The sequence below is a fragment of the Denticeps clupeoides genome, chromosome 14 (assembly GCF_900700375.1).
Source record: "Denticeps clupeoides chromosome 14, fDenClu1.1, whole genome shotgun sequence".
Classification (NCBI taxonomy): Eukaryota; Metazoa; Chordata; class Actinopteri; order Clupeiformes; family Denticipitidae; genus Denticeps; species Denticeps clupeoides.
In genome coordinates, this window is record NC_041720.1 from 13462345 (window position 1) to 13477546 (window position 15202).

At 46.9% G+C, this 15202-nt stretch overlaps 1 protein-coding gene across 1 annotated transcript; it reads left to right on the plus strand.

Annotated features, from left to right (window-relative positions):
* Window positions 1-15029, plus strand: mgab (MAX dimerization protein MGA b). Its single transcript, XM_028953560.1, has 24 exons — window positions 1-104; window positions 1324-2233; window positions 2391-2967; window positions 3068-3152; window positions 3954-4061; window positions 4155-4277; window positions 4383-4496; window positions 5018-5598; window positions 6051-6318; window positions 6459-6631; window positions 6932-7066; window positions 7271-7340; window positions 7941-8329; window positions 8425-8692; window positions 9683-9964; window positions 10747-11381; window positions 11463-11560; window positions 11634-11670; window positions 11998-12114; window positions 12248-12359; window positions 13019-13249; window positions 13594-13671; window positions 13780-13908; window positions 13994-15029. Exons 2-24 carry the CDS (start codon window positions 1386-1388, stop codon window positions 14467-14469), a joined length of 5934 nt encoding a protein of 1977 aa, XP_028809393.1. The 5' UTR covers window positions 1-104; window positions 1324-1385; the 3' UTR covers window positions 14470-15029.
* The last annotated feature ends 173 nt before the right edge of the window (window positions 15030-15202 follow it).

Below are 15202 nucleotides of genomic sequence, written 5' to 3' on the forward strand. Positions count from 1 at the left end.
TGTCTCCGTGTCTCGCCGGGCCTGCCTGAGCGTCGCGTCAGCCAAGGCCCAAAAAAACGCGTCGCCGTCCCGGGAACGGGCAGACCGGACCCGGCGCTCGAAAGGTCATTTCTCCACGCGGAGGGTGTAATACGTGGCGGGGCCGCGACGCCCACTTATATTGTACACGGAATAAAAACGGGATTCGCGGAGTCCCCCTTTGTGTCCACGCGTTTTTGACGCCGCTGTGCGTGTGCGCGCGTGTGTTCACGTCGGACGGGGAGACGCGTGTCCGCGAACGCCCGACGCGGCAGGTGACATTATGACGACGCGGTGGCCGCCGGACCCGGCCGCTTCACCTCTGGAGGGAGCCTGCGCATTAGCGCCGAGCTCCACTATGCCGCCATGGCGACTCTTACGTCACTCCCTTGGAGTACGGATGTGTGTGTGTGTGTGTGTGTGTGTGTGTGTGTGTGTGTGTGTGTGTGATGTGTGGGGAGAAACGCGGCTAGATGATCGGTCGAGGGGCGAGGAGCAGCGCACGGCGTCCGGCTGCCGGCCGACTCCCGCAACTCGGCCCGCCGCGGACCCGTCGCGGGTAAACAGCAGCAGCGGCGGCGGCGCGGACGCGTGGAAGTGGAGTTCGGGCGGAGCGGGCCACGCCGGGACGGACCCCCGCGCTCCCGGCGCGGCCATTGAGGGCCCGCGGGCGCGGTGCGTGGAACGGGGCGGCCTCCGCCAGCGCGTTGGAGAGGCGGCGTCGACGGCGACGCCCGGCGCTCGGAGGGCGACGCGACGCCCCGACGCGCCGCGTCGCGTCTCGCGTGCGATTTTCCGCGTGGAAGTTGCGCGCGCGCCAAACTTTTCGCGTCGCCGAGTAACAGTTGGCGTCGCTCCGTGCGCGTTTCCCCGCGTCCGGAAGGCCGACAGACTGGCGGGCCGCCCGAGGGGAGCGCAGTTGGGTCGCGACCGCCACCATCTTGTCGTGGAGCCACTTGAAGCCACTTCTCCGCGTTTGTCGTCCGTCCTCTCGTGTTTTGGGGCCACGGTGACGGTAGTTTTGTTCTAGCTACGTCGGCAATGTCAAGCTTATATTGGATTTAGAACCCAGTGTGGTGGACGGTGTGCCTGTATTGATTATGATCATTTTACCAATTTTATTTTTGTTGAGTGCATGTTGGAGAATTTGGGTTATCGTCACTGTTTTTTTTTTATGTCTGGCATTGACAGTCCCCCGTTGTCCCCTGTTTGTCGGCGTTGGTTACTGGTTGGGCTTGTGGTGTTTTTTTTCTGTTTGTTTGTTTTATTTGTGGTTAAAGTCTCTTTATTCACGTTGTTTTCCAGCGTTTGATGTAAAAACCGAAGAACCCAGAGAGTACTGTTCTGGTCCGCCGCCGGCGTTTACGATGGCGAGCAGCCCGGTCGAGGTGGCCGTTAAGGAGGAGGAAGAAGAGGACGCGGCCGATCCGCTGGGAGTCGTGGTGGTGTTAAAACCCAAACAGACGACCGGAGGAGGGCGCGGTTGGGCCGCGGTTGCCATGACCAAGGCTGAAGTGAAGCGTCCGGCCGGCGGCGCTCCGCCGAGTCGGGCGAAGGGCAGAGTCACGGTCGCCCTGGACAACAGCGCTCTGTGGAAGAAGTTCTGCGGCTGCAGGACCGAGATGCTCCTCACCAGGCCGGGCCGCCTCATGTTCCCGTACTGCTCGTACAGGCTGGAGGGCCTGGACCCCGACCGCATGTACCTCCTGGCCATCGACTTCAGGCCGGCGGACAACCACCGCTACCGCTGGACCAAGGGCGGCTGGCAGGTGAGCGGGAAAGGGGACCCGCACATGTTCGGCCGGGCGGTGGTCCACCCGGAGTCCCCGGCGACGGGCGGACACTGGATGGGCGGCCCGGTGACCTTCTCCAAGCTGAAACTGACCAACAACCTTCAGGACCGGGAGGGTCACGTGGTCCTGCGCTCTATGCACTGCTACCTGCCGCACCTGTACGTGGTTCCCGTCGTCGGCGAGGACGCCATTCGCCTGGACGGCCCGGGCGTGGACGTGTTTACTTTCCCCCAGACGGAGTTTTTCGCGGTCACCAGCTACCAGAACCACAAGATCACAATGCTGAAGCTGTGCAACAATCCCAATGCCAAGTGTTTCCGAGAAAACGGCCACCTTGCGAAGCCCAATCCCAAGCGTCCTCCTGCAGCTGCTGACCGCGAGAACGGCCATTCGGTGACGGCCGAGTCGAACGGCCACCTGAGGTGATTTTAGACATTTTCTCGTCCCTCCTCAAGCAACTTGAAGTATAATGCAATGTAATGAAAGTCATTTATTTATGAGGAAGGAATTGAGAGTTTAAGTGTCATTAAGATGATTGCATTGCTGGTTTACTAAACGTGTCCCCTCTCCCCTGGCCAGAGGTGGAAAACGTCGGCATCCAGAAGCACTGGAGCGCGCCGGAGGGGGACGAGACGGCCCCCCAGAGGACGAGAAAGCGATCACGGCGGAACGCGGCCAGGCGCCCCGCACATCTGACCAGCGCTCCACTCCCGGGCAGGACGGCGGGGAGAAGGTCCTCCACAAACAACCCGCGCAGGCCGCTTCAGCAGGACAGGAAGAGGAGACGGACGGTTTATTACATGTTGACGACAGTGTCTCTGGTTCGTCCAACGAAGGACGCGGGGCCGCTGTCTCTGCAGCTCGCCAAAAAACGCCTTTGCAAAAATCGAAGCAAGCGAAACATCAAAAGAAGGCGGCTGCCATCGCCATGCCCAAAATCTCAGTGGTTCCCAAAGTTCTGGCATCTTCTCATAAAAAATTCACCCCAAAAGGCTCCAGAAGAGGCAAGAAACCAAAGCAGAAATGCTGGTCGCACTGGAGGAGCACCAAGGGTCCAGCGACACCCAACGACATGAGCGCAAGGCCCCTGGATGTGGAGATGCAGCCGGCCCTTGATGATGTGGAGGGCCTACTGTTTGTGTCCTTCACTTCCAAGGTATGATGGACATTTCCTCCACATTGCTCCCATTATTAATCGACCCTTTTTATTTTAATTTATCATCTTTTTTTTTTTTTTTTTTTTTCTGTGCTCATAGGAAGCCCATGATGCCCATGTCCCTCAGGATCCAGAGGCACCACCATCACCTTTGCAAATGCTGGAACATGCAGTCAAAGATGAAGGTAACTTGACTGTTCAGTACTACGTCATCTGTGGAGGTCGTAAACGCGACCTGCGGCTTTTCCCGATTTATTCAGCATTAAAAAGAGCTAAACTAAAGACTACAAAGGCAGAGAAGATTGTCATTGTGATACACAGCACACAGTGACATGAAACGTGTCCTCTGCTTTTAACCATCACCCTTGGTGAGAAGTGGGCAGCCATGACAGGCGCCCGGGGAGCAGTGTGTGGGGACGGTGCTTTGCTCAGTGGCCCCTTTGGCGGCTCGGGATTTGAACCTTCTGATTATGGGGCCGCTTCCTTAACCACTAGGCCACCACTGCTCGACCCCACGACCCTGAGATTAAGAGTCTCATACTCTACCGACTGATCAAGCCGGGCACAGATGTAAGCGATAAATAAAAGCAGAGACCTGACGTGACTTTCACACGTTTCCTTATCAACCAATGGTGTCCATTCTCTGGTGTTAATAGAAAAGTGCCGCGTTACTTGAACTGCTACATTTTTCATAATTATTATCCATGGATAAGACGTTACTGATTCTTCCTCCCAAAAAGGAGCCACTTGTTCCGTAGGCTTGCATTTAAACGATATAATCTGTGGTCTCCTCAAAGACGGGGAGCTCCCCCATTAAGAGCACCTCAGTTTACATGTTCAGATCACCAACTGGTGATGTCCTCACAGTACATAGTAATACTGAACATTCCTCACAGCTGAGAGTCACCCTGTTGTGTAAATGAAAATAGAGACTCTGTTTTATGTGGATTCATTGGATTTCAAAATGTGTGTGTGTGTGTGTGCAGAAAATCCTGAGACCATCCGGGAGAAGGTCCTGTACATGGAGAGCATATTGCTGTCAGAGCTCAGCCATCTGAAGTACAGACAGGTCGTCCACCCGGCCCTGCAAGACGGTGAGTAGGGGCGAAGTGATGCCGTCCACGTGTCCATTGCGGCTGTTTCGCAGCGACCAGGTAACGACCGATCCTTTATTTTTTTTGCTGCAGTCGGCCTGAAGCTGCATCTGCTAGATCCTGCCATGGGTATTGATCTACAGTACCTCGGAGTGACTTTGCCATTTCCTGTAATCAAGAGCAAAGTCACTGCTGTCACTCGTTGCACATCCTCTTGTGAGTCAGCATTCGGGATCAACTCATTTTAGACTTGAGGTGCTTGGCTGATGTGTTCTGGGTAGGGGACCGTGCGTTTTAAGGTGGACTTGTCTCTGTGCGCAGATGGAACGATTCCATTTGTCTCGCGGACTGGGAAGACGAATGACCTCACCAAAATAAAGGGCTGGAGAGAGAAGTTCAACAGCCTCTCCGAGACACCGCACCATGTGGCTGAGGGTAAGTCTGCTCACCACAATGTTCACTTAGAGCCGCCTTACTGAGGGGACTTTTGGGAGGGGGTCATATCCGGGTGGTAGTAGCCTAGTGGGTAACACACTCGCCTATGAACCAGAAGACCCAGGTTCAAATCCCACTTACTACCATCGTGCCTCTGAGCAACACACCTAACCCTGAGCGTCTCCAGGGGGGGACTGTCCCTGTAACTACTGATTGTGACTCACTCTGGATAAGGGCGTCTGGTAAACGCTGTAAAATGGGTAATGCCCAAGTGCGGCACTGTACATAGATAGCTGGCTGTTCGAGAACCAAGGATGTAAAATCCTCAGAGAAAACACTCAGCTGCAAAGTTTGCAACCATGATATCTGTATAACTGAAGAAGGAACACATGCCTTAAAGTACAAACTCACATTTTAAAAAGCAAATTGCATTTTTTTTTATATAGTGTAAAAGTTTTTTTTCTGCAATGTACATTTGTACATTCATGTCTTGTTTAGTTTTACTTTTGTTTTTCTTACAGATGGCGCTGCAAAGATCCATTCTGCATTTTCCAGTGACATGCTGGATGAGTACCTGGAGAACGAGGCCAAGCAGATCAGCGACCGCGCTGCAGCATTCTCACACAGCGCGGTGTCCCCCGTCGCATACCGGACGCCCCCAATGGGTTCCAGCTACATCCGAACCCTCCACAGCGTCCTAAAGCCCGGTCCGTCTCCAACAGCCCCTACCTCCATCCTCACCCTCTCCCACAAGCCTGCCGCCAGACCGAAATCCACTTCTAAACACAAGATGACTTCCATCAAGCTCCAGCCACCCCCTCCAGCGGCCGCCACGGCCAAATCCACCAGTGTGACGACACTTCCCGGTGCCACAGCTTGCCCTAGGTCTTCTCCGGAGAGCCAAAGACCCAGTTCTCAAAAGAGGCGAGACTCCGGCCAGAAATGTAGCCCGTGTGCCGGCTCCCAACACATCCCCGCCCTCAACAAACCACAGCGAAGGCTCCTGGAAAAGGAGGTGGAGGCTTTCTGGCAGGGACACGACCGCACCTACGTCACCACAGAGCGGGCGACCATGGCTCTTCACATGCTCCTCACTGCGCAGGTAAAAATCGCACAGGACCTGTGTGCATTACACATCCAAAAATTTGCATGTCTTCAGGTGTCCTGTCAAATATGTAAAACACTTGTCTGGTATTTAAAGTTTTACGGATTTACTTATTTTATCTTTCCGACGATTGTCTGTTTAAATATTCCTCATAGCGACCTTTAGTCTTAGGAATTAACCAGGATTTCTCATGATTAAATCATCACAAAATGTAAAATTGAGATATATTTCCAAACATTACTGCTTTTACTGGGTTCATTTTTAGTACCTTTTAAAGAAAAAGGTGTCATACCATGTAACGTTACTTTAGTGACATCACTAAGTTAAATAAATCAAACAAAAACAGATAAACACATTGGCCTGTATTTTGTTTTCTGAAAGCATCTGAATTTATTTATTTATGTATGTATGTATTTATTTATGTATTTATTTATGTATTTATCTATCAGGGCTTCTCTAAAACTGGTCAAGACTCCAAACTCTTCACCCACAAGAAGCCCACCTGCTCGGAAGACTTCTGCCGCCTGGGCTGTGTGTGCAGCAGCCTGCACAGAGACCGCAGGGGACCCACCCACTGCCAGCGGCCGCAGTGCATGTTCGGCTGCAGTTGCTTCAAGCAGAAGGTGCGGCTCATCAGGAGCAAATCCGAAGAAGCCCTGGACTATAAGGAGGACTGTGCGAGCAATCTTAAAAAGAAGCCAAAGCTGATGGCTTTTGGTAGGTGTGAACATACCAAAACCCAATTGGTCTTCTTGCTACTTCTTGCAAATTTCGTACAGCCATCATTTCACAGTTCATGAAACATCTGCTGTTTTCTGCTCCTGTTTTGATGCTTAAACATTGCAATTCTTCTTCAGCGCTTACTGACCCAAACCAGGAAGTCCACCCCAAGCTGGTGCCTCGGATTTCCAGGCTGTGGAATAGAAAAGCAGAGGACCCAGACCCGGAACCGCTGGTCATCCCAAATATGCCCTTATTGCCCACTCCGCTTTCAGAACCTCGAAGATGTGACACAGGAACCAAGACTATGGTGAGAAGAAAAGCGATTCGTATTATCACCAAATTCCCTATGTTATGAAATTAAACCAAAATATTGCATCATATTTATTATTTTTAATAGTAAGGATTAAACAACAATAATAATTTCGATTTTTTTTTTTTAATAGTGTTCATATTTTGACTTCTATGCAATTTGCTTCTTGGTGTAAATGGAGTTTTACTCAATAATGTGCAAAAAAATTCACATCAGTGTTCTGAACTGTCATTGTGTGCGTCTTACAGAGGTTAAATCTATGTGAGATCATAAAGCTTGTGTGTTGGCTGCTCTCAGACCAGGGAGAAGGAAAAGGATCCGGTGTACCTGTACTTCGAAAGTAAGATGACGTGCGCACGCGTGAGGGAATTCAATAGCGAGCCGCCACCGCAGATACACATTTTCCCCAACAACCCTACTGTCAAAAAACAGGTATGTCAATTATTCTATTAATATTTTTCCATATGTCTTTGATTACTACCTACCTTATCTACTACAAACCGGCGTTTCTCAGTCAGAAGTAGTCAGCCCTGCATCAGCTGATTTATAAGCAAAGAAATAAATGAGCACGTTTGGAGCCCTGGTTCAGTTTTTTGTTGTTTTTTTTTCTTATGTTTCTTTGTATTTTCATTACAGACAAAGACCCTCAAAAGGCATGACCCATCAAGCAACCTGGCTAAATTACTTCTCAAGCCAATTGGACCAGGTAAGGGATTTATCACTACTATTTTTCCTTCAATCACCCTTTCAGATTGAACAATAACCTGTCATAATTTTTCATCCAAAACTATATCATTTAAATTTGCTCCAATAACCAACTAAAATTTAATTGTGCTTTTATGTCATGTTTTTTTTTCTCCTTTATTCCAGTATTGCACCTATCTGCACATAAGCATGTTGGATAATAACTGAAAAAACTGACCAGAAAATGGAGGGTGTCTCCATATTGTTAATATCAAAATTCTATGATTTAAGACCCTTTCCTCATTCCCAGTTGTCAGACCTGATACCAGAAATTCATTGACCATTGGACTAAAATCCTGTTGTCTGATCTGATCACTGTTAGTTCGGTGTGAATAATCATTCTGCCTTATTTACCTTGTTTTATGTGTCACGATGAAATAATAAAACTAACTGACCTGAAAGAAGTATGATTTTGGCACCAATTCGACAGCTGGATCATATATCATTATAGAAGCTAAAGATTAATGTATGAAGCCAAGTTTTAAGTACTTAAATATATATATATGATGAATCATATTAATGCAAGTTGCATTTTTGACCATTTAACATCCTGACATTTCAGATGAGGGAAGAAACACGCCCACTAAGAATACAGAACCTTCAGCCACCAAGCTGCTGGAGATCGTGTCCGAGTGCAACTGGGAGCCACACCGCAGCCTGGTGCTGAGCGCTCTGTGCAGGCGGGTCAGCCTGAACCTCCTCACCCCGGAGTTCAAACTCGGCTTCTACTGCATCCGGCTCATCTCCACCAAGCAGGTCAAAGATGGCCGTAGCTCCACCATTACATACAAAGTGTCCATCGCTAGGCAGAAGGATGTAAACAAGAGGGCTGACCTTAAAACCATGGCATTCAAGTCTGAGGTTGTACCCTTAAGCTCCAGGCATCCCCTCACAGGTTATCTGAAGGCTACTACAAAGCCACCAGGTTCTCGTCCCCAGAGACTAATTCAGGTATTGTTCTTCTGATTTTTACAAATATTATTGATAACTTGGTATGACTTTTTATGGCCAGTACTTTAACCAGTTGCTTTTTATTTATTCTGCAGGTCAATGGAAAGTACTACACTCAAGCCAAGCTCCTCCTGGGACAGATTGGAGCATTGCATCCAGCCAGCCGCCTTGCAGCTTTTGTCACTGGAAGACTGACTCCTCTCTCTCAGAAGCAGAGCAGCAGCAAACCTTCATCCATCATTACCACCAAAGAGCCATCTCTCCAGAACAGACCCTCTGGGGCGTCTATTGCACCTGGCACTTCTACCAAAAAGCCACCATCACCCGTGTGTGCAGAGAAGGCTGCTGCCTCAAAAGTCATAGGTGAGTCTCCTGGCAACTGGAATTGCCCATCGTTGCATCAACAGATCAATAAAAGAGCAATATTAAAAAGACATTCACATTTGTGCCATTTATCAGACGGCCTTATCCAGAGCGACTTGCAGGCAGTAGTTACAGGGACGGTACCCACTGGACACACTCAGGGTTAATTGCATGGCTGATTGAATTCAGGCACCATACCGGATTTCCGAGGTACTGACATGGCTGCAAAATAAATTGATAAACCGTTTTCTCCCAGCGGCCTGACACTACAACCGAGAGATGCAGCTTTCATTCTCAACCACACCAACAATAGGCCTACAGGCCCAAAAGCCAATCAGATATAGGGAAGGGGCGGCCCTTGGAGCTAAGATAATTTTTGCACTTGCTGGCGGATGTGTTCTGAGACTGGGAGTTCTCCTTATATTAAAGACTTCTGATATTACTGAACCATGACTAGCCTAGCAAGGAGGGAAAAGTAATCCACTTAATTTTTTTTTCTAAACCAAATGAAACAAGCCTTCAATCTGTCAGTAATCCACTAGTCATGGCGTGCTGAGCACCTCCGGGTTCACAAGTGTAGCGCCGCACAATCACGATGATGCTTTTACAGGAATGCAAAATGATGTGATTTATATTATGAGTACATAGACTGAAGCCACTGAGGTGCCACTGAGCAAAGCTCCATCCCAACACACTGCTCCCCGGGTGCCTGTCATGGCTGCCCACTGCTCAATGAGGGTGGTTAGTTCAAAGCAAAGTGTGCTGTGCTGCAGTGTTTCACAATGACAATCACTTCACTTTCGCTTTCATGCATACATAGTGCAAACCCCCCCAAGATTCTTTTAGTTTTTCTTATTCAGTAATACAAACTTCAAAACAACCTTCTTATTCAATAAGAAAAACCCTGCAAAAAAAAAATATATATATATACACACACACACACATATATATATATAATTTTTTTTTTTTTTTTTTTTTTTTTTTTTTTAGAACCAGAAGAACAACCACTTCACACCACCAGGCCTGCAAATCCTTCGGACCAAGTTGGCTCTCACCTCCTCCTCATCCCAGTCACACCTACGGATATGCTGCCGCCTGATATCCCTCACCCTGCCACTACCTCAGTACCTGCAGGTCACAAAGTCATGCTGCAGCCTGTAAGCAGGGCTTCTGGAGAGACCCTGTACCGCCAGTCCAACGGCCAACTGGTCAAACTGGTGTCCGTCAAAAAACTGCGACCCATCAAGCCCGGACCAGTTGTCCATTCTCAAGGTGAGCCAGCCATTGACTGGTTAATACAGAATAACTCCGATTGGCCCGAATACCGTATCTGACGTATCGTTTCGAAAATCAGCCTTGGTGCAGAATTACAGTCCCACAATGAGATTTTCCCAGGACGCACCGTTTCGGTGTCTGTCGTCAACACCATTCACCAACCACGGTGTTTGCCAAGTCGTGTTGCCACTTTTTCAGCAAAAATTAAATTAACCCATTGGTTCTTCAGAGTCTTGCGTGACTGAACTAAAAAAAAATAAACATTTTGACATCCAATCACCGAGCAGCTGCAATGCTTCGAACGTTCGCAAGCCATGATGGTCGGCGAAGATTATTCTCTAGGGGAGGGGTGGGAAATTCTCTGGACGGGCAAAGCACGAGAAACGGGAGGTACCTTTCCTCGTATGGCGACATAAGGGGATAGATTCCTGATCTGAGCTGCCGCTCTCTGAACGGCGAAGCAGGATGACCAAATCACTCTTTACACCCGTCGCCATTTCTAGCCTCTGCAGAGCCATAGACAGGCTCGGGGAACTTGTATTAATGTTTTCATGTCATGGGACCTTTAAAGTGGCCACTCCAACCAAGATGGAGAAGAGGTTGATTGTAGCAGTGTTTTATAAGTTGGTCATGTTTTAATTCCAACATATCCGCAACAGGAAGGCAGCTCTGAACGTGTAGCATGCTAATAGTGGTTTGTGCTTTTGTTGTGTGTTTGTGTGTATTTGTATGGCAAGATCCATTTCACTTCAGCCAATGGCCTCCTTATGTTCTTTTAGGTATGCCTGTTGTCCCACCCACACCAGAGAGTTCCTCTTCCCCTCCGGCGTGCCAGGATGCAGCAAACAGACCCGTCTCGCTCTCAGGAAAAAACAGCATTTGTATTTCCAAAGGCACCCCTGCAATGAAGATGTTGCCTCAGGGCTTCATGGGCAAGGGCGGCACATACTCCTTCCGAATTTGCCCACCTACAGGTGAGGGCAAAGCAGTGGTCTTAGAACCAGGGCAACATCTCATCAGTCAGGTTGCCAAAAAATCTCCGACCCTTGCCCTCCCGGGCGGGTTCACTCTGATAAAGCTCCCCAAGTCTCCTGGGGGACTGAAGAGCCCATCGGCGGCTGTGAAGGTAGCAGCTGCCTCCGCAGTCCCTGCGCACATCCTGAAGGTGGACGCTCCAGCTGAAGAGAGCCAGACCTCCAAGAAGTCCTTCCCAGGCTCTGTCCAAAAGAGTCCACCTGAGGACCTGGCTGAAGCAGGGAGTCCCAGCTTTAGCCCCATTGCTACAGTTGACTGGCCTCGGAAAAGTCCTGGACATGGTGGGATTTCAGAAGCTCCTCCACAGCAAAACAGAGACCCTTCAGCACCAGCAGACAATGTGGAGGAATGGAGTGACATGGATTCGAGCGAGAGCAGCGTACGTTTTCAGGAATTCCCAAAATGCTTCAAAGTAATGACTCGTATTTGACATGGATTGATAGATTTTGTCCACTTTCAGGAAGATATGTTATGTGAGGAGGTCGATGTTGAGGATTCTGAAGACCATAAAGAGCCACCGGCTGCTAGCAGAATGAGGGCCAAAGTGTTGAAGAAAACGTAAATCAATCTAGTAAATAGTGTAGTAGTTAGTTCTGTGTGGTAAAATTAATACTTCTTCTACACTTTACAGGTGTACTACTGTAAAGAAAAGAGCCATCCGTAAATCGGTATGTTTTAACTAGTTGTTTTAGCCCGCCTGTCTTAATTTTGGTTTTAGTTTAGTCTTCGGCTCCAGTTGTCATTTTAGTCTTTATTAGTCTTAGTCACATCCAGATGACATTTTAGCCTAGTCAAGTTTCAGTATTTACATTCCATCTTGTCTCATTTCAGTCATGTCATAAAGGATCATTGACAAATATGCTTAATCATAAATTTCATTGACGAAAATATCAACTACTGACTCTATACATGTCTAGTTGTGTACCCATAGTGCACCAGGGGAAAACTGAATTTAATCATCCATGTTAATGTGAGCTGTGTTATGTTGCGTTCAGTTCAAGGCCATGGCTACAAGGGATCAACGCTCCAAGCTGCAGGACAGCTTTGTTAGGCTGAAGGACACCCTGCAGGAGATGGGGCGCAGTGTGTCCAAACTCAGGATCCTCAGCCAGGTCAGTCATTCTGATCAACTGCAACTGCTGTTTGGTGTCTTAAGTTTGTTTCAAAAGTGGGTTTTTATATACAAGGAGGGGCTTCAAGGGTAATTGCGTCTTTCCACATTCTTATTTCTGTCTCTTGTTGAAGGCTCAACATCAGATTGCTGATCTGCTGAATGAGTGTGCAACTTTGGAAGCGAGGAAAGCTGTCCTCAGCCACACTCAGTCTGTCTACATTAAGAAAGTTTCTCAGATATCTGGTACGATTCCTGTGCTGCTTATTTTTGCCAGTGTGTGTATGTTGTTTTTATATATATATATATATTATATATGATCGCTGTGTTTAATGTCAGTTATCACAAAGGAAAGAAAGCTAATTTTACAACCAAAAATTGAGGCTTAAAATTATTACAAACATTTTGGGACAGCACGGGTCTCTGGCATGGTGTAGGTTTGTTTTGTGTTGTAGTTTATTCTTTAAACAGCCCAGATGTATCACGCTGCAATAAAACTACATACGGGACTGAAAACTATGCATATGAAGCCCACTGCAAGAAGTTGCTGCAGACTTGGTGTAAAGGCCTTCAAGTTAATGGCAAAATTCAGAAAAGCATAACATTTCAGCTAATAGTCTCCAGGAGATGCAAGACTGTTACAGTAATGAAAGGTTATCCTGGCATGTGACACAATGTGAAAAGCAGAGGTGCTTTAAATGGTCACACAGTGTAAAAGAACAACAGTTATATAACATCATCGAACGCATTCATAGACAAACTGTAAACAAATGTGAATAAATTCCTTTGTTTCTAGGAATTTCTACAGTTTTTCCAGTGTGTGCATGAAATCATTCTTAAATGTATTTATAAAGACTGTCCAGATTTTCATGTAGTAACTGAAGTAACACTGCTCATCACAACAGGGAAGTCCGAGGAAATGATCAGAAAGAAGCTTTGTGACATCAGCGAGCGACAGAGACGCTTGGAGCGGCACAGGAAAATGATGACTGACCTGAAACCGCAGAGACTCAACATGACTGTCCGTGGTTTGTTCTCTCAGCGATTTGGCGTCTGGAGGCCCAATGTTCTCCTGAGGAGAATGCCCGACACCTCGCCATCATCAGAGGCCGCAACGCCCAACCCGTCCACCTCAGGTCAGTAGCGTAATAATATTCATTTATAATAGTTTATTTAAATGTATTTCTAATTTAATGTTGCTAAATATCATGGCAATAAACTACACAAAAGTGAAATGCAACAGTATGTCTGGTCTTTAACACAGAAGTAATTCTAATTCAGAGGTGTTACACAGGATAGGCCCGTTCCAGTTTTAAGATATTGACTAATTATAGTACAGAAAAACATCTGTACTATATATATTTTTTTCAATATGCAGATTGAGTCAGGTCTTCATTAAATTTCAACTGTAGAGGATGTCACCCCAGCTTCTTTTTTGCCGTTTTGATCACTGTGTGACACGTTTCATTATTCATTTTAGATGAAAACATGACGTCCACAATCCCACCCCAAAAAACCCCTGAGGCCAGCACATCGGCAGTAGAACCAGAAAAAAATGGTAACTTTGAGATGGTTGTAATTTTTTTTCATTTTGTAATGAGCCTATGATGAGTTTTTATTTGTTTGTTTGTTTTAATAAATAAACAAAATGCTTATTGCCTTTTAGTTCCTGAAGAGGCAGCTTTTGACACAGGTGTGAAGAGGAAGCTTAAGTCCAGAAGGCAAGACTCTCAGGAAAACATCTCTACTTCAGACCAACCTGAAAAACTACCAGCTACAGATATCCAACAGCCAGGTATCTGCTTGTTTAGAAAATGTTTGCTGGTGAAATGTAATTATTGTTTTACATAGTAACACCTCTGGGCTTTCTGTCTTATCAGCAGCTATGAAAAATGGTAAGAGGCTCGAACACAATGGATCTGTTTTGAAGAAAATCGGAAAAAAGGCCCAGGGGTCGGAGCTGTTGAAGCCCTCAGATGTCCCTCTGGCTTCAGATCCTCCAGAGGACAGCAAGAGCATCGCTGCTCTGCACCAGTCACCAACTACAGACTCAGAAGTCCAGCCTGAGCGACAGAGACGGTCAACCAAAAGGCTGAAGAAAGATGAGCCGCTGGGTGGTAATGGTCAGGATCTCAAAGTGGAGCTGTCCAACGCCGATACCGAGTCTACTGCAGGCTCTCAGGACTCCTGTAAGGAGAACTCAGGTGGAGCTTCGTCACCCGCCACCACCAAAATCTCTGACCCAATGGACGTCCCGTTAAAGTCGAGAAAGGCCAAAGCGTCAGAGCAACCAGAACGTCAACTGCGAAAGCGGCCACGAGCTCGCATGGGCGCACGAACTCGGAGAAAAAAATAACATAACGGGGGAAAAGAGAACTATGAACTAGAAGCTGACCTCAGAACATTATGTCTATCACTGTATGCAGTTTCAATACAGAATTCACACAGATGCAGTTTTGGCCCTCTTTAAAAGCATTAAATTAATGTAGTATTTTATACCTCGATTTATTGTTTAGTAATCTGTATGCTTACCCCATATTGGGAGTTGTCTACTTATGTACATATAAAGAAACTCTATTTTACAGTGCCTCTACCACTTTACATGCTAAAGCTTTTCCAGATTTTTTTTTTATATATATATATACATCTCCCAAAAAGCAAGGTTTTTTTTGGAGGAGCACAGTGGAATGAAGCTTAATGAAAAATTCAGTTTCTGAGTTCAATTTGTGCATGAATACTGTGTACAATAATACAACAAATTACAGAGCACATCATAGATGTTGTGAAATAAGCTGTTTATGTATTTGTTTCAGCGTGTACATTGAGTTAAGGTAGGATCTAGTATGCAGAAGTCACTATTTGACCATTATGTGTGTGTTGTGGGATTGAGATCAATTAATAAACCCAGAAACTGAATTGGTTTTTGACCACTAAATTGGTTAATTCAATTTACGGTGTAGAAATTGATATTCTAATCTTACATTGTTATGAGGAATGACTATATGTCTTCATGACAAAGCTGCTGTACTGGCTGGTCTGATCCAAAAGTGAACTTTTTATAATTATTATTCAAAAACCTTTTTTTTTTT

What these genes read in the sequence shown, in the direction of transcription:
- mgab (XM_028953560.1), top strand. Translation starts at nt 1,386, where the DNA reads ATGGCGAGCAGCCCGGTCGAGGTGGCCGTTAAGGAGGAGGAAGAAGAG. An exon ending in AACTCAGGATCCTCAGCCAG is followed by an intron (nt 12,115 to 12,247) that starts GTCAGTCATTCT and finishes CTCTTGTTGAAG; the next exon opens with GCTCAACATCAGATTGCTGA. An exon ending in TACAGATATCCAACAGCCAG is followed by an intron (nt 13,909 to 13,993) that starts GTATCTGCTTGT and finishes CTGTCTTATCAG; the next exon opens with CAGCTATGAAAAATGGTAAG.